Below are 24,694 nucleotides of genomic sequence, written 5' to 3'. Positions count from 1 at the left end.
GACACAGACAAACAACAGCTTCATGGCTCCATCTTAGCTTTTTAATGTAAGCTTCAAGTAGGAGCAGTTTACCTTACTACAAACAGGTGAAATAGTGTACTGGTCTAGATTTGCCTTTGGTTTGACTGAGTAGATTTGTTCTTATATTCTTGTGAGCTAACACTCGGGAATGTTTATCAAAACTAACCAAAAGTGAACTGAGCTAATCAAATGACTTTTTACTCCTGTGTGGATACCCTAGATCCAAGTGTCTTTAAATCAGTTTCAAACTAAACCACCACTTACTTATGAACTGAACTCCAGTTATTTTTAATTTTGAATAACTCAACATTCAACTAATGCTTTTAAAGATCAAGTTAGATTAATAAACCCTACTGTTCCCTCTGAAAATAATCATTGTAATTTCTCGGAATCTGTTGACCAACTAGACAATGGATGGTTACCAGCTAAACAAAGACGACATAAAGTAAATCCTCAAACTTTTCACATCTTAATGCATTTTATGCAAAAACAGAGTAAGAATATGTCTACGTGTGCCTCACTCTAAACAAAATAGATAGCTCCCTAGGGAAGGAAAAGATCCCCCAAGAAAGGCAACCATGCACCTCTGTTTACTTTGCTCACACCAAAATATAGCACCAATAGAGGGGGAGAGTGGAGGCAAAGTACAGCTTTAGTTGGTCTCTTCTGGTAGCAATGACTTCTACCAGTTCCTGTCAGTGCTGTTCTCTCCCAAGGGAAAGACTGCAAAACTGTCTTTCTTGCTTAAGAAATTAAATGTATTGATGTGTATTGATTTTAGGAGAACACTGCCATGCTCACTTATGATACTCTTTTCACACAAGTTTAAAAGCATTGTATTGAGTTAGTCAGTGATCTTGGCTCCAGATTTAATGCCGCTGAAAGAAGTGGAGTTATACGAGGATGAAACTGCACTGATTCTCTAGAAACCAGATTAATAGCTTACTATTTTCAGTAAAAAAAGAGAGCAAAAGTTCATCATAAAACCAGAAGAGTGCATGACTAGATGGTAATTACAGACTAGATATATCTGAGATGGCTCTAATATCTATGGTCTATGTTTAAAGCAATAAAACAATGACAATAATAGTATATCTTATCCCCCAAATTAAAAAAAAAACAAATCCAAAACCAAATTACATGATTCCACATAATGACTTTCCTTCATCAAGTTTAGTAAGAAAAATGCAGATTTTTACTAAAGAAGTAAATTCATATGCCCTAGATTTAACATTTTTCCTAAGACATGATTTGTTAGATCTTCCACTATTTTTTTTACTCTGGTACTATTTTTATATAGACTATATATTAATTACCTACAAGCCATCAGCACTATCTTCAATACATGAAAACCTGAATCACACTTCCATCAGATTACTGTAAATTTATATACAGTGTTTACTTCAGTCTCACATTAGCCTGTTATTACATGACCTCTTCGTGATGTAAACTTTCCCATTAGCTGAGAAGGTGGCGATTGTAACTCAGAGCTAGTGTCACTGTCATGATCTGGTTGGCAGAAGGTCTCAGTGAGCTCATGTATCTTTCCTCAGAAACCAAACAGAATACCTGTATAGCACATGCAGTGCTTAGTGGCTTGAACACACCACAAAATATGGGCATATATCTTTCTGACAATAGGATTTCTCTGTCTGACAATATGTTTTCTGCTCAGAGAGGCATTTCATTCTTCCCATTCTAAGGAAAAAAAAGAGTTCTAGGAATGAATATAAAAGAATTAGATGAAAATAAATCTGGAAGAATGTCAGAAATATTGTTGTATAAATGAAACTAGGAATAAAATATATGCCTTCCACTTTTCAAAAACCATAACCATACCAATTTCAACTCCCAATACCTATTTTGCATTCAAGTGAATTTTAGTAAAGTATGTCCAACTTTTTTCTAGACTCAGTTGTAACAGTCAGTCCTTTAGTTACTGAAATATTATGAAAGTCAAAATTTTAGCCTCATATACCAAAGTTTAAACATTTTACTTACTTGAAATTGAGATCTTTGCCTTTATCTTACCTTGGCTACAGTTGTGATGTCATTAAACTGTGTTTTTAGTTCTTCTTGAGCTGCTTCTCCCAAAGAATCATCCTTTGTCTTTTCATACAGTTCCACAGCTTTTTCAATGAGTTGCTGTAAATCACCAGAGTGATCCTCTATCTCAGAAACAATAGCCTGGAAGTGGTCCAGCTGAGCAAACTTCTCCTTCAGACCAATCTGTGGTTCTAAAGGCTGTTCCACTTCGTGATCCAATTTCTCTAACCACTGTTCCAGCTGTTTTTTCCTTTCCAGATATTCATTCCACTTGCTAATGACAGACTCTAGGCAGCTTATGTTAAAAGAAACATACACAGTACAGATGAGAACTTTTGAAAGGTCTGAAAAATGTCTGCTTATACCTTAATTGTTACACTGTCTGTAGCCATGTATAATATGTTTAGAATATGCTTTTTCCTCCATCTTGCTTTAGTTTTCCATGTCAATTTACAGCCAAGCTATTTTAGAATTTCTGTGTTCTTTGGGCTACTGCGTATAACCTGATACAACTGCTTCCCTGTTACAGGTTACGTGAGCAATCTGTCTGTCTCAGACTAATGAAAAACACATTTCAGTGTCTGACCAGAAAAGTAAAATAGAGAGCATTACTGGAGTTCTTTATGATCAGAGTAATAAAATGTACAGCAGCCTGTGAAATTATTAACAATTAAGAGATATTCTGCCAAGTTTTGGAAGAAAAAATCCATTATATATAGTCCCATTTACAATTTATAAGAAATACTCTCTTCTGTTATATATTGCTCCTCCTAGCAGATCACCAGATTGCTCTGGGATTTGTGTTGAGCAATGTAGTTCTCATTCCACTGGACTTAGTGATAGACATGAGTGTGGTAAGGATTTCATTCAAAATGTAATGGTCTAGCCTAATCTAAATATTTTTTAATGACAAAAATTGGGTGAAATTAAAGTGAAATCTTAAAGGCAGCCCATGATAGTTTTCGACATGTAATTGTATAATAATTTTGGAATATGTAAGAAAGTGGTACCACTTTCAGTTGAAAAACTCCAATTCACCTATATCATGGCTCCCACCTTTGACAGTTTATATTTAGGACTCAGATACCCTAGCACTCAGATTATCTACAACACAGACCTTTGACCTTTCTGATGTGATCTGTGAGTTTTCTGATGCAGGGAAAACTTTGTTTTCATCAGAGAACTAAGGAATTAGGATCATGGAGAAGTTCACCAAGGGCCCATTTCTATCTTGTAATGACTGGGATGATGGAACAGGGAGTGCTTGTAAAACCCATAGATGAAAGCAACCAGGGAGTGGCTGCAGCTAGGTGGATGGCAGGATTTAAATTTCAGATGTTGTTAAAAAAAATTTTAAAAAGATGGAATTTGATGATGAAAATAATGCGTTACTTAGGAAGGAGAAATCAGATATACAAATACAAAATTGGAGATAACTCCCTAGGCTTAGTACTGTGGAAAAGGGTTTGGAGATAGTAGAAGATAAAGAAGTTAACAAAATTCAACAATATGATACTGTTGGAAATAAAGGAAAATCTCATTCTGGAGTGGATTAAGAAGAGTGATGTATGAAGGAAATGGAAAGTATTGATACTCTATTCAGAATTAATAAGGTACCAAATACAGTAAGAAGTAAGCCCACTTTCAGTTATTATCTTTTAAGAAAAATGTAGACAGAGTACTGAGTCTGCAATCTACTGAAAGAGAAACAAGGATGAAAGAGGTCCAGAAAGTATTAGTCCTGAGAAACTGAGAAACATCAGTCTGTCTAGAATAGAGATGATGGAGGCCTTCAAATACATAAAATGTTCTCACACAGGCAATAGGAAAACCTTTCCATTTCTACCAAGGTTAAGACAAGAAGAGATCAGCTTAGTTTGCAAGAAAGATTATTTGGAGTGGATATTAGGAATTTTTTTAATTAAAAAATGTAAGGAAAGACAGAATTGAGAAACTTTCCTAGAGTTTTGTAAGGAAAAGGTAGATAAATACGTTAGATGTTCTTGGTCCTGCCCAAGTACAGGTTCAATAACCCAGAAAATCTTTTCTAGCTTTTTCTCTGTATCAATTTGTATGATTTCTATTTATTTTTAAATTATCATCAGTTATGATCTCGTATGAAATTTGATTCATCTGATACGGCCAACTCATCTTTTTATAGAAGGATATAATTTTTTCAGTCTGATTCTCTCTGATGTTACAACTTCCCCTCACATACCAGTAATGAATGAATGGACTCCTACATGCTGTAAGGTACCACTCTTTGTAAGCAAAGATGGCAGAGCCTGACCTGCATTTTCCAGGGAGTTTTACCTCTGACAGTTCACTGAGGTGCTGATGATGTCATTCCATACGTCCTTCAGCTTCTGAAGCTCGGTTTGTATCACCTTTTGTCCTTCCTCATTGCTGCTTCTAAGCGCTTGTTCTCCTTTGCCAATGGCCATGTTCAGCTTAACTTCACCATCACCTTTGAGTAAGAGGATCTCCTGTGAGGCAAAATAAGTCAAAATATCAAATGCAACCTGCTGAGGGGTGAAAGCTGTTCTTCTTTCAACAGTGGACACTGTCTTCTCTGAGCTCATTTATCCTTGACAGCCATGCCCAGTATGAATTCCTAGGCACCTTTTCTTGTAAATGCCTGTCCCTTGCTATGTGCAATTGATCCAGAAGTCCTTCCCACAGACATACAGGTATTTCACTCCATTGGTCATCCTAAAATATTGCTCACATTGCAATAGATGATGAGTAGGACAAGCACTGCACAGAAAGAGAGCACCACATAGCTAGAAGAAATCTCAAGAAAGCCCATGGCAGGATCTACACTGATGACCTTCCTAATAGATGTTTGTCTAACCTGTTAGTGAAGACCTCCTGTGACAGATAGATACGTCACAGCCTCTCTGTGTCAATTATTCCAAGGCTTCCCCTCCATTAGAAAGCTCTTCTGGACCTGAATACACATTTCCATAGTTCACTTTTCCTTATTAAATATAATACCTGGCACCTGTCTCCATTAATCTTCATCCTGTTTTTCATACTGCACCTCCCAATTTGTCAAGATCACCTTAAATTCTAATCTTCTCCTTCATAACCGTAGAAAGAATAAAATATAAAAATATTCCTTTTCCACTGATGTGGCCCACATCAGTGTTAATCTTAATGCATGATCTCTAGTTGTACCCTTCTTTACCTGAATTTGTGTCAGTCGTCTCTCTAGTGTGGCTTTGCTGCCAACAGTGCTCTCTGATGACACCAGTTTATCTTGAACCTCTTTCACCCATGACCACATACTCTGTAATGCCTCCTCCAAAGTGAGATGCTCTTGGAGTGCAAGCTGACATGTTCGCAGCTTCTCCTTGACAGTTTTGACCATGTTTTGGTAATTGGCGAGATGTTGAGAAGCCAGGCGCACTTCCCTCCCTGCATCATGGCCTTCTTCATTTAAAGTCTGTGCCATTTGGGACAGCTTATCAAAAGATTCCCTGAAAGAAAATAATGAGACTGAAAATCAGTTTTAGAAAACATATGATATTTTTATAGCAACTATCAGAGTTACGAAGTTTGCTGACATAATCACCTACTCCACCAGTGATAAAGTTCATAGTTAACAGAAAAATTAGCTGGGAGAGACTGAAAGGAAATATAACCAGTGTGTATTGATTAGTACCTTTACCTGCGTACAGTGCCATTTCTTGCAGATTTTGGTGCTCAAAATGATCACACTGAAATCTTTGTCTTGCACCTTAAATTAAAAGCTAACTTAATTTTCTTTTCGGCTGTCAGACTTAGCAGTTCTATATGGACTGCTACCTTTTTGCACCTGCCAAAGCTTCTGAGAAGTTCATAGTCTTTGTCAGGTGGGAAGGCATGATGGAAAGGTCAGGCCATTTGTCCAGGATTAGACACTGACTCTGGGGTTCAGTACAAGGGTCAGTAAAAGGGATTAAAACTCTGGGTTTATACAGCCTCTGTTAATCTCTATCTCCTGAATCACCCTTCCTGATACTCTGTGATTACAAGGAGTTTACATCAGACCGAAATGTCTTGCATCAATCTCAAGGGGATAGGTAGTGACTGGGTGTTTCCTTTTAGCATGCTGTGAGGCTCGAACAACTGACTACTATTTCTGTTCTATCTTCATCAACCTAATAATAAAAAAAAAAAATTGAAAAAACACTGTACTAAAAAAGGCAATTACTTCATCATCTGTTGGCTAAGTCTGGATTCTAGAAAGGTTTCACAGCCAATGTGTCTTTATAAAAGTCGGCTATATGGGAAAGGGGATTCTGCTAACCCGGTTGGACCTGAGTGTTGCAGGACAGAAAGAAAGAAAATTTTAAAATGGATATAATGATAATTGTAATTTTTACTATTGTTTTTACAAGCAATATTTTTGAGATTTATTTTTTGAAAATTATATTTTTCAGTCTCCATTTATTAATGAAATAAGATAAGCTTTTCTTAATGAGAAATGTATCAACATCAAATTTTGGAGTTGTCTTCAAATTCCAATTTCCTTAAAACTGGAAATATCTGGATTCAGCCTCTTTTCACAGAGTATGTTGCAACACCATTCTCTATCTTTTGCAAACACACTTTACCCCAACAATTTAGTTTCACTGCTGCTTTAGCAGAGGAAAAAGTGAGAGTATTTTAGGAAAAGTATTTCATACTACCTTGAATTCAGTAACTCTTCCAGGAACTTTTCCACTTTCTGCACCTCCTTTTTCTTCTCAGGAATAAGCTGTTTGCTCTCTCCTAATGCTTCTGTGCTTATTCTTTCTTCCATGTCATGCATCCACAGGCCAAGTTTCTTGTGCTGATCTTCAAAGCTACAGAACAGATAAATACTCCCTTAAAAATATTTCTCAGGTGGAGTAAAGCTAGTAAGAAGCTAACTCAGTTCTTTCAATATCCACAAGACCAGGAAAATAAAGCTAGGTATCAATTTCATGCTTCAAGAATAAGAGTTGTACACAAAACATAATTCCACAGTGACTACTACTCTAAAAATATTCAGCAACTCTCTAAAAATGTTCAGCAAAATCATGGGAACTACAGTGAGAAAAGAAGCCTCCAAAATTTAAAGTGACAGTGCTTTTATTTATTACTACATTCAATAAAGGCAGACCAAAGAAAGCTTTTTCCAAATCCTTATAATTATTTAGTCTAAGATTAAAGAATGGGTAAAAATGGGCTTTTACTCAGTATTGACTCTTACAACACCTGAAGTGGTGTACTTTCAATTTCTCCAACAGAATGTAAGTAAGTGGAATCTCGAGTGCTCAGAATTCAGCAAAACAAGTGCTGACCCTAAGTTTGAAAACCTTTTCCTTACATGAAGGCACACCATCCCATCTTGCTGTTTTACCCTGTACTGCTACACTATTTTTACTTTCAGTTAGCAACAGTTTTGAATCTAGTTATACCTAAATATATTTGAACTCCCCAAATTCCAGCCCCGAGTAATAATTTAAGAGTGTTTTATTATTAGCTCCTTAGGAAATACGTCCATCTGGAATGGGACAGGACAGATACATGCTGTGTAAAAAGCATACTATCTTCAAACCCCAGGGCAGAACTTGAAAATTCATCACACCTTTTCCTTCCAGGAAATTGCAAATTACTGAGATCCCAACTGCTGATCCCAGATTGCATGAGCTACATAGATCTTCTGCATATATGATCCTGACCTTCCATTCTTTAACCAAATCATTACCCTTGGAGCAGGACCTATTGCTTTGTTTTTAGCAGACAACTTCATTTTCTCTTAAATATTTCCAAAGAAAAAAGCTAACAGGACTAGAGTAACTGGAAGTAATTTCAAATTGTGCCCTGTATTTCTGCAGCTGGACAATTTCATGCAGTCCATCTGTGAGTACTGGTATTACTCACCTTCCCAGGTGTGAGGCACAAGTTTCCAGAGCCTTCTTATCATTCAGACACTGGTTGAGGAATTCCTGGAAGTTCTGGTTAGACTTTGCTATTTGCTCCTGAATATGGCTCACAACCGGTTTGGGTAAGCAAGCATACAAACTTTCTCCTTCCTTGCAGGCAGCATCTAACTTGTTCTGTCCCTCACTAACAGAATCCAGCACACTCTGTGTAATGAAAGAACACAGTTTAAATATGCAAGATTTAATAAATAAAGATAAGCAATATCTCTGTTAGAAGTAGTCAGATTTCCCCAACAAGATGTCTGGCCATGTCTAGCTATGGAAAAAATTCTAAGCAGATAGTTCAAATAAAATTTTATTAAGTGGTGTTACAATTCACAGAGCTCAATTTTCCTATTTGGTCCCAAGGTAGTCCTGTCTGTCTCTGGGTAGTCTAGTCATGTCCTGAAGATGTTACACATTTCAGGAATTAGGGCTGTTTGCAGGAGGTGTCAGCTATTTGTTTTCTGTCCCATCAAAAATCTACACAGATAAGCTTTGATGTATAAGTGTTAATGTGAAAGATTGAATAAGAAATAGTGTAAGAAAAATTGGAAAAGGAAGAGAAAGAAGGCAAAAAAAAGGAAAGAAAGATTAAAAATCAGAAACAAGAATAGGTTAGTTACACATAAACCTTCCAGAAATTAAATTCTAGTATCTCAGAACAGGGGGGACAGTTTCCACTGTATTCCCTCTACAGTACATATTGCTGTCTTGAACCATTCTTAAATTACCTTTTTGGAAACAAACCCAATAAATATGATAGCATCTACAGATTATTTTAGAGATATAATTGGATACATATAGTTAAATTGCCAATTACTATTTTTTTAATTTGTTCACTATACCTGCAAGTCATGTAGCTTTGTCTCTATGGCTTTGCTGTCTCCAGACCTGTCAGATGATTCTTTTACTGCAGCCTTCACACCAGAAAACCATTCCCAGAATTCTTGCATAGAATCTTATTTAATAAAAAAGTATAGAGAAGAGAATATTTTTTTAAGCAGCATTATCCACAATACTATACAGCTGTCTTCCACAATTCTTTTATCCTTCAGGAACAGTGTGCAAAAGCTACCAGGATGAGTCTCATTGCCTTCAATGACCTTGGGGACTGGGATTCATTTCACAAGAAGTTAGATGTTTCCACTGTAAACATCCAAATTTGAACAGTCACACTAGGCTCCCCTTTATAGTCAATGGGAAAAGACAGGCATTTTCAGTTGATGGTATGTCCCAATTTAATGTTAGATAATATCTAGAGTAATATCTTAATATATAAGATTAAAAATTGCCTACTTTTCTCCACTGACTATCCAGGGAGCCCAGGAAATACTTCAGATGGGGACTTTTACATTATAAACATCTTCATTTGGTTATATACATCTCTTTATGGCAAATACACAAAGTATATGTATACAACAGAGATGTATACTAAGAGTGAAGAAAGGTGGAGCTGAGCTTGCCTTTCATGCATATTACGTGTTTAAAGTTGAATTCTGGTTTTGTAAAATGCTTTGGTTTGTAGCAGTTACCAAATGAACATTTGGTAACAGGACTTTTTGAAAGGCTCCACACAAAAATAAAGTTGTAATTGCAAGTGACATCATTGGAAACTCTGGCAGACTCCAGAATGATTCATGGCTGTGGGCTAACGGCTCATATTAACAAGCCTGAAGACTCACATAGGAAATGTTTTTCCAAGGACTCTTGCATGCTGGCCTGTGTTCTGGAACAGAGCAGATTCACAGCTTCATACTTCTTTATTAATGAAGTGACAGTGCCACCAAGAGTTTCCAGCTCTGCAGAATGGTATTTGCGACACAGGCTGTTGAGGTTCTCACGGGTTGAGTCAATGCTGCTCTGCTGAAGCTGAAGGTCTTTTTGTGTTTCCTGAAAATGTAGTTACAACACAAATATGACATTTGTAAAGACACAAAAGAGCCCTCTCTTTTCCTCAAGCATTCCTGCTCCTCCCATATGCTCTTTCCTACTATGGTCTATTGCAAGTCCTAGACACAATAAAGGGAAGAAGTACTGGATCACGTTTCCTGAATTTTCCAAGTGAGATGATCCTTGAAACTAAAGAGCCATCACAGAAATGTGAAAAATGTTGTTTCTCATGGTTTACTACTCTATTAAAAAGAAAAAAAATCAATTTCAAGGCATATTGAATAGCAATAGTTATTTTCAGCAAAGTCTGAAGGTACATGTGAGATGCAATGACACTGGTATTTGGTGGGACTTCTGAATGAAAGGGACTTTTCATCTGACTAGAGAGGAACATTTGTTTGAAAATTAAATTTGATTGGCTAGTATATCAACATTAACATGTGCTCACACAAAAAATCTCCATGTGGTTTGTCACGTTATGTTGTGTATAATTGTATGCAATCAAGAGAGCTCTAGGATGTAGACAAAAGAATTACTGTATACAAGGACTGAGGAGGACTTCTGAGGTAGAAGGTTGTGTTAAAATTGAGTTCAGTCCAGGGTCTTTTACTGTGATGAGTTATAAGTTCATAACATATTGCAAGGGAATCAATGGACTTGTAAACATGATGGAGTAATGACTGAAGAGTTCAATGTAACAAAACCGGTTCTTATCACAACAAAGACCATATTATTCATTATAATTTTCTAAAAGGTTTGTATAAAGTTAATAAATCAGAACTTTCATTCATTGTTGGAACTTCTTAAAGAGTATCACTGTATTATTTGCTAATATTCTAGCAGCTGTGCAGATACATATTTTTTATCAAATGAAAATTAAGTATAATGCTTAGCAAAACTCTGATAAAAACCCAAAAATAACTGCATAAGAAAAAGCATGTTCATTTTCTTCAGCACCGACCTTCACTTTATTTAGAGCTTCAGGATTCAGGTTATGTGCACAGCTTAACAGTGTCTCTTCCACATTTGTTAACCAGTCTGTCATCTGATCAATAAACTTCTGTAACTGCATCTTCTGAGTACTGAAATCTTTCAGTGTCTCTTTTGCTGTCTCTGATATTTCTTTGGCATGTTCCAACTTCTGCCTCAATTCTGATTCTATAAACTAAAAGCAAAATGTTATGTATTAAAGCATTTAAATAAAATATTTATTATGGTGAATGTTTTTTAAAAAAATGGAAGGTAAGAAAGTGACACACAATGATCATTTTGCTGTCTTTACATCCATAACTAAAGATACTTACATAAATAAAAAATGTCAGTCTTTCAGGATTAAGTCTTAGATATACAGTAATCCAAAGAAGGGATACTAACTTATAAAAAGCCAGACTGCAAACTGTTGAAGTTATTATCCACCTCTGAAAAATTAAACAGTTGATCTTTTTCCTTTACTAATTTGCCATATATACAGAACAAGACCTAAACACAACTAGCTCTATTAAAAGAAATATCAACTGGTGAGGCTTAAGAGCACTGACGCTTAAAGTATCTCAGTGTAAGGCAGATAAAAATTGAAGACAATACAAAAATAAGTTAGACTATTACCCATTAACCTGTTCAAAGACAGCAAAATGTGAAATTATAGTAGATGTTAGCTGTGCACATAGTACTAATAAAAAGTAAATCAAATCAGTCATAATAGGGCGATGTTTATAAATGAACAATTACTGAAAATTCTATTAAGGAAATGTTTCTGTTCTTAGGATATGAGCTGATCATACTGTAGTTTACTTTTTTAGCATTTGAATGTTGGCAAATAGTTTGGGGATTTATGTTTAGTTTGTGAGGCTTTATTTTCAAATTTGCATTTATAGATCAACTACAATTTTTTATTGTAGGTAATTTTTAAATTTTTTATTGTATTTTTCATACTTAGATGGAAATAGGTGTGTGTTGGTTAACAGTGATATTCTGCAAGATAATTTGCTCTAAATTTTGCTCTATAAGTGGACAGATATTTATTATGAAACATATGATGAAACCTGAATTTTCTGAACCTCTCACATAAAGGAAACAATTTGGGAGAAAATAAGCACTTCCATATAATTTGTACATCTTTATACTATAGGGTTCTTGAGCCATATCTGATTAGTAATTTAGGCTTATGTGTATGGTCATGGCAAAATGTGGACAAGGCTTGAGTGTTATATTAAGTTCCATTAAAATCTGATAAATGGTTTTGAAATAAACTTCTATCGAGATACTTCCCTGCCTGTGGAAATTGCAGAAGTCAGCTTATCTTTTAAAACTTCTGACACTGAAAGTAATAATCTCACATAGCAATTTCCATTTGAAATCAAACATCCAAAATAGCGTACTTTGGTTTTGCATCTGCCCTAGAACATAAAAAATAAGGACCTAGCCAATAATGAAAGTTCAACAGCTCACTTTCAGTGGTTCGCATTTTACCCCTCTCTTGTAACAGCTAGTTCAGGGCACTAATTCCAGTCCACTAAAGAATACTTTTGGTTTGATAAAGCAAATGAACATATTCTACTGCATTATAATTCTTTCAAACCTGTGTATGCACTCATATGATGTGGCTTAATGTTGTGCAGTGCAGAAAATATCATCTGTCTCATATCTGATCAGCTACCTTACAAGCTATTTACTCTATTTCGATTTAGTAAAAAATACTTTTACAACTTTAATGTTCAATTACTTTAGGGCATACTTTTTTTCAGAAAAAATCAAAGTTAAGTAAAGAAATATGAACAAAGAATAGTTATGAAACATATAAATAATGCTGTATCTGTCACCTTGAAAGAAAAAGGCAGTACAGGAGAGACAGAAATTTCAGGAGGAGTTTCTTCTTAGTTATTTGAGCACAGTCTGTGATTACCAATATCTTTATTTTACCTGGAGATCTGCAGGAGACTGTTGGCTATGGGTCAGTTCTTTGAGATCTGAAATTTTGGAACTAAGTTGCTCCAACTTCAGTTCTTTATCCTTGACTTCAGACTGTAAAAAAGATGTAGTCAAAGTTTCATACCAAAATACAAGAAGGTTTTAGACCTTCAAAAGGATGCTCCATCAATTGCAGAAAGGAAAGATAATGTAAACAAAGTTTAGTAACCAGAGGGAAAACACTGTTGTTCTTTTAGTTTTCTTCTCTAAAAATCTCCCATCTCTTTTTCTTTATTGGACTCAGTTCAGAGTTTTTCTTTGACCCCTCCATTAGGATAACCACACATATTTTTAGCATTTAAAATGCACTAACAGCTTTAGTTTCTTAAAACTGGCTGAATAAAAATGCGAATGTCATTGTTTATTTGACTGGAAAAATCTACTGTGGTTGTTAGGTTCCACTTAATGGCATGCAGAGTATAACATGTGCTTTCTGTTTTTTATTACAAGGAAGTGAGCTTTCAGAAAAAAATTACACACAGAAATAAATTTTAACCTCAAAAAGGAATTAAAAAATGCTGCTATATATGCACTGACATATCTGGTCCTTGTATTTATTGTGGTCATAGAGATCCAAGTTATAAAGAAATATTCTACTTATTAAAAAAAATAATAGCAAAGTGAAAGAAAAAATCATAATTTGTATAATTGTAGTTCTGAAGTATTAGGCAAGTAATTGGTATGTGTATCCTATTACCCAAACTTTCTTTTTTTAAAAAATTCAAAGAGATCACTCCAATTAAAACATTGGACAGTGGATTTCAGGATTAAATTGCTGCACTTAACATTTGCCCTGAATGGTAGAAGTTCAGGTGGCCCCAGAAGAATCCTCAGGGGGTATTTTGTGCTAGGAAGGATATAATATTAGGTGACTGATCAAGAAAGTGACCACTGCTATAGACCATATAAAAGGTACACTGATTATTTCTGTCCATGCTCATCTATTTCTGATTGCTGAAAGCACAGGACCCTTCTGTCAGTGAACTGCCTTTCCTCTTGCCTTTGCAAAAGAGAGTGCAAAAAAAGTAGTATGGGCTATGCATTCTGTGATTGCAAATGTACGCACAGTGATCATGTCTTCTGCTATTCTGGCCCTCCTGTGAATCAGGTACACCTGTGGTTTGGGTATTGGCTGCTCTTACTCCAAATCAGTTTTAATAGTGGTTAATTTAGGTGGTCTGATTGCTATATTAATCAGAACAACATTAGATAAAGCTTGTCCTGAGCAAAATACTGACTGAGCACCATTTCATATTCTATCATACTACTTGTATATGTTCACGGTGCATCTTCTTAAGGACATCATTTATTTCAAATGAAGTAGAATATAGCTCATTCTGTGGTTGATCTGCTGTGGATTTTAAGCCAATAGAGGCAGAATGCATCCTGAACTCTGGCTAGATTTCTAAAACAGTTTAACACTATCCAGAAAAGAAAGACATCATCTTACTGAAAGAGTTAGAACCTAACATTAAAATTTGCCCTCCAGTCCAGCATATCTTTTTTGCTGTCTGGAGAATCTATTTTCTTAGATGAGATTTCAGAAACTACTAATTTTTTGCTTAACTTCAGCTGAAATTGTCTAAAATTTCCATTGGTTTCTACTGGAACAGGGTTCAGTCCAATGCCATGCTTTCTGAAATTTTTGTGCTTGTAAGAACACATTGTCAAGTACTGCTAGAGCCAAAATAACTACGGAGCTTAGATTTGGTAAGAGATGTGCTGTTCTTGTTTCTGTCAGAAGCAAACAGCTTCAAAAAAGGACTGGAGTGCTCGCAGCTAGCCATTGGGTTGAACAGGGGACATGGTGGTCTACAACAGCACAGCTTTATCTATGTGCCTGATATCACTTGAGATTTTGGCCCAGACCATATCTATCACTGATCTATGGGTAAGTACCTGGAAGTCTTTCAGGAGGACCTCCATTCTCTGACTGTTACTCAAGTTGCTGATGCCTTCATTCAGTTGAGAAATGCACTTAATGCACCATCCATCCATTTCATCTCCAGTTTTCAGGATGTCATCCCACAGAGATACGCTTACCCTCAGCCGGTCGATGTTGTCTTCAATTCTTTCAGACACCTTTGAGGAGAGAAGAATGTATCAATACCACTCATAAATTCATTTTAGATTTCTTTATTTTGCAGCCAGTCATAAGATAAGTGCATCAGAAATAAATAGCAAGCCTAGGCAAAATAATTTTCTTAAGAGTTAGGTCTAAGTTCTGAATTCTAATTTCAATTTAGTTACCCAGATCATAAAATGAACAAAAGTATTATGTGACTGCTTCTAAAAATTTGTATATTTTTCACTGGGAAAGAGTTTTATGTTCAAATAAACTGTAGCTTTAAAACCAGCTACATTTATCTTTCTTATGTAATGTAGGAATTTGCTAATAAAGCAATATAAATATGAAAATGTAAAATATTAGCTTTTATATTATGTTTCTCTGCTATCATGTTGTCTTTCTCAACATACTCACATCTTTTATGGTGTAGCTTAATACAATTTACTGCCTATGTGTTTAGTCCAATTTACTTTAATAAAGTAATACTGGCATACATTAGGTAAGAATTAAATCAAAATTTATACTCAGAAGTGCCACTGAGCAAATTTATACTAGTAACAATCATACATTGTTATAAGACATTGTTTTAAATCTATCAAATGGATGTCACAACTTTGTATGTACAATGGATGCCAAATCCCTATGATTATATACTTCAAAGTAAACTTTACTAAACAATTGCACTTTAAGATCCTAAGAAAATACTAATACTGTAGCTTTAGCCCAACTTAAAAACTGTATTAAGTGTATAAATACCAGACTCTTACATCTAGCCATTTGTCCACCGTACAGTTCATATCTGTTTTTAGAGCAGTGGAGTCACAGTTATGCACTCTTTTCAATTCTGCTAATAAATGTTTTCCTTTATTGGTGAAATTATCCAGGTCTTTTTGTTTATCACTCAGATCATTCTTGGCAGCTTCATGCTGTGGACATAAATATTTGTTTGTTTAATGAAGCCTTGAAGAAAGAAAGAAGAATCCAGTTCTCTAGGCACCCATCCCTCGCCCTGTGGTATGTGTTATGCATTTGATAATTCTCATTCAGTACACCATCTAATATTTAACTATGCCACAAAATACAGAGCAACTGACATGGTTTTCTCATGAGCATAATCAAATAGTATGACTGTTCTTATAAATAAAGCACACAAGTGGGAATAATAAATTCTGAATTTTCCCCACTTGGTAACCAGCTATCTTCAGGACTTAAGGCAATTTTTTATTATTATTATTATTATTATTATTATTATTATTATTATTATTATTATTATTTCTATTCTTCAGACTCTGCATGTCTAAAATTTATATTATAGGAACCCATCATTGACTAACTAGTATCTAAAATCAGTTCTGGAATTACAGCAGGTGAAACAGAGGGTGTTGCAAACAAAATTTAGAATTGTAAAACCTGTCACTCCTAGATACTCTGGAAAACAAAAGTACAGATGTGTTCAGAAAGGAATTAGACAAAATCTTCAGGGCTCCTAAGTTTGCAATTCTAGGCATAGGGAAATCTTTCAAACACTGTCACTGAAGAGGTGACAACATACTGAGAAAGGATCAGCGTAAGCATCTCATACTTTTTTTCTGTAACAAGAAAGAAATCTTTCTTTTACATATCAGCGTTGGAGATAAGCTACTAATCTGGACGCAGTATGGGCATGTGGCCATGCCTACTTTCTTATGGTAGGAGTTGTGCAAAATATTGCGCTCCAACTCCTTCAGGCCTTGATGTGGCCACTGTTGTAGCAGGGACTTCTCCACAGTCCAAGGCTCACATTAAGGAGAGGAATCATATGGAAGTTACATGCATTTTTGTGTTAGACTGAGGAGCTCTGTTCTGGCTTTCAGTTCTAGCTAAAATGTCTACTAAAAAGAGGCCATAAATACACACAGTTTAGAATGAGTTTTATACAGATCTGACTGAAGAATTTTTAATGAAGATCTCAATAGGCTTCCAAATGAAATTACCCTCTGAATGAATGGAAAGAATTTAAGTCAGAATGTTTTTTCCTGACAGAATGATGGATAGCAGAATTTAGAGTTTTAGAAATAAGATCCAGTGAAATGAATGGAATGCAGTGATCAATATTCCTTATCTCTGCTCAATGGCCAGTATCAACATTGTACCCCATGGAATAAGTCGTCTTAGGGAGAGACAGACATGAGAATTGCATATATCAGAAATGTGTGCAATTTGTTTTCTTTTGTTGACTTTTATCTATTAAAGAAATTACCCAATATGGAAAAACATTGAAGTATGTTGACTGGAAATATCCTCACATACTATGATAGGAATATATTCTCAAGGTATTTTATATGAAAAGCAGATAACTTATGCTTTCCATATAAATTAACATTTTGTATTTATAGGTGTTAACATTATAAATAGCAACAATCAAATACACATTAATGGATCTCACCAAAATGCTGAAAGGACTATATTCTTTCCTCATCAGAGTCAGTACAATTTAAACCCTGAATGTCAGTGTGACAAGATTTGACAGTAAATTCAAGGAACTTTAAACACAGCTCAATGGCAACTTTTAAACAGAAAAATCCATCTAAATCAAAGATCATTTAAATCCCTCAAATGAAAATATATGTAATTACCTTTGATAAAGTTCGCCTGACATCTTCATGATCCTTCCAAATGGATTTGATCGCAGAAGCACTATCTGCACTGTCTATGACTTTCATTACTGTTGACTTCAAGCTCTGATATTCCTTCATCAGATCAATAAGAATGCAGGACTGCTCCTTTCTGTAATGTGAAAAGGCTGTGTTAGCACCATTTACTGTCATGTTTCTGAAGGAAAAAGAATGCAATGTAGCGATTCACCGTGGGAAAATCAGGATGCAGTGCTAAACGTATTTTGGGCAGCCAAGGAAATATTAATATTTAGGTTTTACAAATCACTGTGGGTCCATACAACACAAAACATCTCACTGAAGAGACAGTATATGAATTGCCATCTCATATATATCAGATATCAAAGAAACTGACTTGAGCAAAAGAAAGACTGAAACTGGAATTCAAGCTTCTCACTTCCTACGTTTAGCATCTTACAGACTGGAAACCGCACTATAATGATGCTGGCACTCACAGCTCCTTTTTTTTAACTTTTTTAACTTGTTTCTTCAACATGGAGTATTTTGGGGGGTAAAAAGAAGCAGAAGTAAAGACTAAAGCAATGCAAGATAGGTCTGACTATTTTGTCCTCCAATTGTCAGATGCGTGCTTTTGGGTCTAAAACGTTACATTCAACTTACCTGTCATTCTACTGAGAACAGAATAACCTGCTGCTAAGAACAGGCTTAATATTTTTTTTCCACCCCCTCTCCAAAAAAAGCCTATTTCTGCTCAGGCAAGGGACTGAAATAAAAAACCCTATTCAATCCATTCGTGGTGTTTATACTGAAGAGGAGAAGGAAGACTAATACTTTGGATATGTTTAGTTGTAGAACAGTGTTTGTCAGTGAAAGGAATTTGGGAAACATGACATTGCCAAGAAAGAGATGCAATCGCTTTAGGAGCTGTCTCTTCTCTCAATGCTCCAAAGAGCTCTCCAAAATAATCAGGTTCAGGAGGGTCTAAAATTATGTCTATATGAGAGAGAAAACAGTTCAAAATAGTTAAAATTAATAATTTAAACAAAAATTAATGTTACTTTTATATTAGAAAGGAATCACAAGGTACCTGAGTGTCCTGGTTTCAGCTGGGATAGAGTTAACTGTCTTCCTAGTAGCTGGTACGGTGCTATGTTTTGAGTTCAGTATGCGAAGAATGTTGATAACACTGATGTTTTCAGTTGTTGCTCAGTAGTGTTTAGACTAAAGTCAAGGATTTTTCAGCTTCTCATGCCCAGCCAGCGAGAAAGCTGGAGGGACACAAGAAGTTGGCACAGGACACAGCCAGGGCAGCTGACCCAAACTGGCCAACGGGGTATTCCATACCATGGGACGTCACATCTAGTTTAGGAACTGGGGAGTGGGGGCGGGGAATCGCAGCTCAGGGACAAGCTGGGTGTCGATCAGCGGGTGGTGAGCAATTGCACTGTGCATCATTTGTACATTCCAATCCTTTTATTATTGCTGTTATAATTTTATTAGTGTTATCACTATCATTACTAGTTTCTTCTTTTCTGTTCTATTAAACCATTCTTATCTCAACCCACGGGTTTTCCTTCTTTTCCCGATTTTCTCCCCCATCCCACTGGGTGGGGGGGGAGTGATTGAGCGGCTGCGTGGTGCTTAGTTGCTGGCTGGGGTTAAACCATGACACTAAGTATCTTTCAGTTTTAGGCATAAAGATGCCAACAGCTACCCCAGTATGTGAAAACTGGACAACTTATTTACCCTCAATAATGCATCTATAAGGCAGGGACAGCTATTTTACGTTTTCTTCGCTACCTGGCTAGTACTGTCTAGCTTCTGACACATGCATGCGGAAATTACTTGGGGTATTATTAAGGACTTCTAGAGGTAAGAAAAATGGGTTGCAGCAACATGCAACATGAAATACAAGTTAGCAGCAGCACTGAAGAAAAAGGAGCAATGAACATTTTTAAACAAAGCTATCCTTTTCTTCCACTTACTTCAGATTTATACGTCCCTTAAAAATGCACTGGAAAACCAGACTGAATTCAGCTGGAAAAAAACACCAGAAATGCAATTCATGTAGCTGTGCATATTTTCAAGAGTGAAATAATACACAGCTCTGGTTAAGGGGCAGCACGTTTACAAATATCTGTATGGTGTCAATCAAGAAAATAGAATAACAGTACAGTATATAAACCAAAGGAAAAAAAAATCATTTTTCAGCACAAATGAATTTTTTTTTTTAATCATCGTTCCAGTACACCAACCCAGCAGTTACATGGGGATCACCAAATTGCATATGTCCATTGAAGTATTAGCCAGGCTTAGAACTGTTTTGCTTCTGCACTTAGACAAAATTTATGTACGTTGAGGATGATGTAGTACTGAATGAATCTAGCACTTAATTTTACCATGCAAATTTAAAAAGGAACATTTGAAGAAGTTTTCTTTAAAGACAACGAAGAGGCAGGTAAGACAAAGAAAAGGATAAGATGAAACTTTCTTTAGTTTCTTCAGTTCCTTTCTTTATCAACTTTCATTGATATACAAAGCTGTCTTATATCACTGATTATACACTAATGATTGTTATGAGCCTGGTCCCTTGGGCAGACAGAAAGACTTAAATCTAGGAATAATTTAGGACTACTGAATGTAGGGTTGTCACAAACACATATCCAATAGAGAAGGACAATACATGCTTAGAAGGAGAGTATGTGCTAGTTGGAGTGATAGTGAAATCTCAATGGAGATTTCTTATCTTTCAGGACAGCAAACAATAACATGCAACTAAAAGCACAGTATATCTGTAAGTAATGTCCTGAGGACCTATCTGTGGCTTTATAAACAGTATAATTACAAGTGGTACAAATCCACTGGTTTATACTGTGTTTTGTCTTCTACTCAGTATTTAACATACAAGCCCTGGTTTTTATTTGGATTAATACGGCAAGAAGATATTAAATGGAAATAACTGGGTCTCTTTCCTCCACTAAAAAAACCCTCTCCTCACCTTAAGCCTAAGATCTACTTACTTTTCATGTATAACTTTCTTGGTATCCTCCCACAGAGATTCTAAGCGATTTATCTCTTTGTCGATCTCAGGAGCAAGTGTAGTATCTTTATGGGCTATTTGTTTTGCTTTGTCCATGAGCCACTGGAGTTCATGCTGGTGAGAATTCAGTTCTTCATCTAACTGGTTAAAGATCCTCAATCTGCAAGTTAAAAGGCAGGTTTCAAATTTACTTATCTTCACTTTTTTGCAAGAGAAAAGAGGAGAAAGAAAGAATGAAACTTGCTGTTAGAGTTACTGTGCATAAAGTTCCCTTTTTGTAACATTTCCTACAGTATCTTCAGAAAACAAAGTGTTATCTGGATCTTTTTTCTGCTACAACTGGGCTCAGAGTGTGATTTTTCTGATACATATACAGCTATACAATTATATACATATATATACCTTCACCTCATACAGTGACTTGGAAATATAGTCAAATATTTAGATTAACAATTTATTATAGTAAGTGTTTTCAATTCCTTCAGCACATATACAGTCTTCAATTCTGTAAGAGTAGAGATAGTTATGTTATATAGGATTTCTAATAGCTGTTTGGAGCTTGGATTCATTCGGAAAAAATAAATTTCTGAGACAAAGATTTTCTTGACTGTTCTTTCAATATAAAAGATTATCAGGACTTGCTAAGTGTTCTGCTCATGTTCTTCCTCCATCCAAACAGCTAACTTAGAAAATTTTGTTAAGTAGATATACGGACTCATATATGCCTGGCAAGAAATAAGGTACCCAGGCAGAAAACTCAGGCATGCCTCCAATGCATCATAAAAAGTCTAGAGACTGCAAGCAAATGAAGAAGTGCAAATCTCAAGCATTAATACTGTTTATACCTTTGCTGGAGGGCTTGTAGTGTTGCCTCCTTCAGGCCCTCCTTGTCAGCCTTTTCCTCAGTATCTTCAATACTCTTCAGTAGCTGTTCTTTACGTTCCATGAAAGATCTTCGCAAGGCTCCAAGAGCTTCTGCCTCACTCTGTTTGGTTCCCAGCAGGTTTTGAACTGCCTCCAGTTCCAAGTACAGATTATCCACCACAGCCCTGCAGGAGGTCCTCTGCTCAGAAATGCTGTGTTTTAGATGATACTGGGCCTTAGTAAGGGAACCATCCAAACTGACAGCAGCAGATTCCAGCTTGTTGAGATCTTGAATAACATCATTGAGCTCCTTCTCCAGCAATCCAGATTTAGCTTTATCCATATTTCCTGTTTTCTCCACTGTCTGCCTCAGCCGGCGGAGTACTCCTGATGCAGCACTACGGAGCTCCAGGAATACCCGCAGCTGATCCAGAGCCTCTTGTCTTTGGCTAGTTATTTGACTTGCCTCCTGGAAGATCTGAAAGCAATCTTCAGTCTTTCCCTGCAATGTCTGCCGGTCCTCTGGGCAGCTGAAAGAACACAATTTATCTACATGTTCCTTCAGACTTTGTAATTGCTGTTTCTTACTTTCAACTTCCATTGAGTGGTTCTATGGGAAAGAAAGAAAATAGGGCTGGGTTTCTTCTTCCAATCAAAAACTCAGAAAACATTTTAGGACTAAACTTATGAGTAAAACAAGTACTACTGAGGGCTTTTCAGTAAGAACAGTTCAGTGTTACAATTTTGCTTTAAACCGGTCAAATAATAGAAATCTATATGTGACTGCAAGAGTGTATTGGTTTTCAAACAAATAAATGACCTCATGCTAGTTTTAGATTAATATTTAGCTGAATGCACTGTACATTGTCTCTGTCTTTAATATTTACATCCAAAAGTTTACCTTATTATGAGATGCAGCTAGTTGTTGATCAGCTGTGTTTATCTCTGAAGTGGCTTGTAGTTCAGCAAGAAACTGCTTAATCCAGTCTGAAAACCTGAGCAGGAGCTCATCAAACTGCCCATGCTCAGCAACAAGAGATTGAAGGAAGTTGATCCTATAGGATGTCAGATGTAAATATGAAAGCACTTGATGTAAATTAATCACTTCCCATAATCAAAACCACAGCTGACTGGACAGCATTAAAATCAATGCCAGGTGGAAGGAAAGAAGGAAACATTAATTTATGTTACAAATGTGGTGACTGCTGTGCTGATTTCTTAACTGGGGAATAACATAACACTTGAAAGAACCAGTTTGGCTCTTTCCTGTTTCCACTGTTTTATTCATATCAACTGTTAGAAGTGCCCCAAACAATCAAAGTATGTTCTTCAACTTTTCTTCATGGGGTAGTCCCAGCAAAGAGAATGATACTGATGGAAGATAAAGTTCAATTTTCGACATAACAATTCTGTTTGCTCGATCTTCTGCAACACTGCATGTCAGGTGAGAGTCTCATGAATTTAGGCAGGGGGTGAGTAACTGCATGCTCAACTTCCACTGAAGTGAGGGTCAAGTCTGCTTAGAGGAGCACAATTCAAAGGAGGAATGTGTCCAGAGGAGTACTCAGCACCTAGCAGAACTAAGCTTCTAAACACTGACCTTAAAAAGGTCCTTGCATTTACCTTCCCATTTCCCTTAGGAATTTCTCTATGTAATTTTCAACATGAAATGCTATGTAGATCATTATATTGTAAAAAAAATCATATTGATAAAGCACTGAAAAGATTATGTCATTGACCGGGTTCTATTATCTGAGCTCCTTTACAAATAGTAAAATATGTATGTTCATCACCAAAACAACTGAAATCTAAATATATAACATACAATTCCAAAAAAGGAGGCAGTGTTCCTGAGCCTAACATGAGCCAGCAGCCTAGCAATTGACCATTTATAGTATTTATGGCAAACAAAAACTTCAGTGTGGGTTTAAAAAGACAAGAGCGTGGCTTTGCACAAGATAAAGCATATAACTGAAAAAATGAAGAGCTGATATTACAGATTTTGAAAGTAACTTAGGAAGTTACTGGGGAAATTGTAACTGAGGAAATGGAACATTATCTTCATTTCCTGCCCCACAGTCCTTCAAACAGAACTCTTCTATCAAAAAAAAAATAGGGAGAGATTATGCCAAAAAGCCAGCATGATAAATCTGTGGGATTCCCCACACCCCACTCCTGGGAGCTCAGGGTTCGATATGAATCTTTAACCTTTGTTTTCCTAGTGGTAACACTGTAAAAAAACTATGTTTCAGAATTGGGATTCCTCATCTGGATATTGGTTACTCTCATTTAACATGTGAAAAACATTCAGACGCACAAACCTTTTATCAACAATTTGTGGTAAAGCTTTCCACCTCTCATCCAGCTCTTCAAATTTTTCTTCTATTGTTTTCATACACTGTTCAGAAGCTGTTGGGAATAGTGACTCATTTAACTGTAGTAGGCTCGCATAGACTGAAGCACGGGACTCAATATCTGCTCGCAAATCCTGGGAAAACAATGAAATGTACAGCCTTTAGATTAAATATGGCATCATATTATGCAAAATAATGAAAAATAATAAAAAATCAGCTAGAGATTTCCAGTACAGCACTTTGAGACAATTGAATGAGCACAGTCAAATCCTTGGAGGAATTGAGGTCTATTAGAACAAGCAGGTACTCAACACCTCTCAGACAACTGTAATTCAGTAAGGATTCATCAAAGTGTTGGGGTTTTTTTCTCATTTCGGACAAAGTGCGACATTTCCACACTGTATGATGAAAGTGGCTAAAATCAAGACTAAGTTTTGCAACATATTTTGTGTGCAGCAATAGAATTGTGAGGAAATGTCACAAATGGGCCCAAGCAAAAAAAACCAAAAACCCCAAATAATTTTCCTTCTCTTCAGTAATACTTAAAACTGAAATTATGGACTCATTGGCTTTGTCGAGGATATAAAAGATGCTATGTTTGGCCAACTGCTTCATATTAATATAAAAACAAATGGCAAAAATTCCAAGGGAAGGCATACTTTAGAATAAGATGAAAGTCTTGTGTTTAAAAAAAATAATTGGAAATCAGACTTTCATTGTGAATTCAAAAACTCTGAGCATTTTGTCATCTGAGCAAATTTCCTCACATGCGAAAAAAGGAAAGTAGCATTGTCTGACAAAGGAATTTCTCTACAGAAAGGATCTTCTGGCAAGCAGACCAACGTCCTTCCTTGGCAGATAATAGGATATACCAGGGCATTATTTTTCTT

The 24,694-nt window shown here is 36.0% G+C and overlaps 1 protein-coding gene across 17 annotated transcripts in view; it reads right to left on the bottom strand.

Annotated features, from left to right (window-relative positions):
* Nucleotides 1-24,694, bottom strand: part of SYNE1 (spectrin repeat containing nuclear envelope protein 1) — a 327,350-nt gene that overhangs the window by 171,048 nt on the left and 131,608 nt on the right. For all 17 annotated transcript variants that reach the window (XR_008234789.1, XM_052784707.1, XM_052784709.1 and 14 more), the window contains 16 exons: nt 23,772-23,938; nt 22,352-22,505; nt 21,432-22,060; nt 20,567-20,746; nt 17,547-17,697; nt 15,699-15,857; nt 14,763-14,945; nt 12,816-12,917; nt 10,858-11,061; nt 9,689-9,896; nt 8,852-8,964; nt 7,963-8,168; nt 6,744-6,899; nt 5,258-5,549; nt 4,381-4,553; nt 2,053-2,362 (listed from right to left, as the gene is read on the bottom strand). Coding sequence is in view for 16 of the 17 variants with exons in the window: in XM_052784707.1 (XP_052640667.1) it covers nt 2,053-2,362; nt 4,381-4,553; nt 5,258-5,549; nt 6,744-6,899; nt 7,963-8,168; nt 8,852-8,964; nt 9,689-9,896; nt 10,858-11,061; nt 12,816-12,917; nt 14,763-14,945; nt 15,699-15,857; nt 17,547-17,697; nt 20,567-20,746; nt 21,432-22,060; nt 22,352-22,505; nt 23,772-23,938 (3,387 nt within the window). In the remaining variant the exon portion in view is untranslated. The remainder of the gene's footprint in view (nt 1-2,052; nt 2,363-4,380; nt 4,554-5,257; nt 5,550-6,743; nt 6,900-7,962; nt 8,169-8,851; nt 8,965-9,688; nt 9,897-10,857; nt 11,062-12,815; nt 12,918-14,762; nt 14,946-15,698; nt 15,858-17,546; nt 17,698-20,566; nt 20,747-21,431; nt 22,061-22,351; nt 22,506-23,771; nt 23,939-24,694) is intronic.

This window comes from Harpia harpyja, chromosome 4 (genome assembly GCF_026419915.1).
Source record: "Harpia harpyja isolate bHarHar1 chromosome 4, bHarHar1 primary haplotype, whole genome shotgun sequence".
Classification (NCBI taxonomy): Eukaryota; Metazoa; Chordata; class Aves; order Accipitriformes; family Accipitridae; genus Harpia; species Harpia harpyja.
The sequence above is the reverse complement of the archived record's forward strand: the minus strand, read 5'-3'. Positions and strand labels throughout refer to the sequence as shown.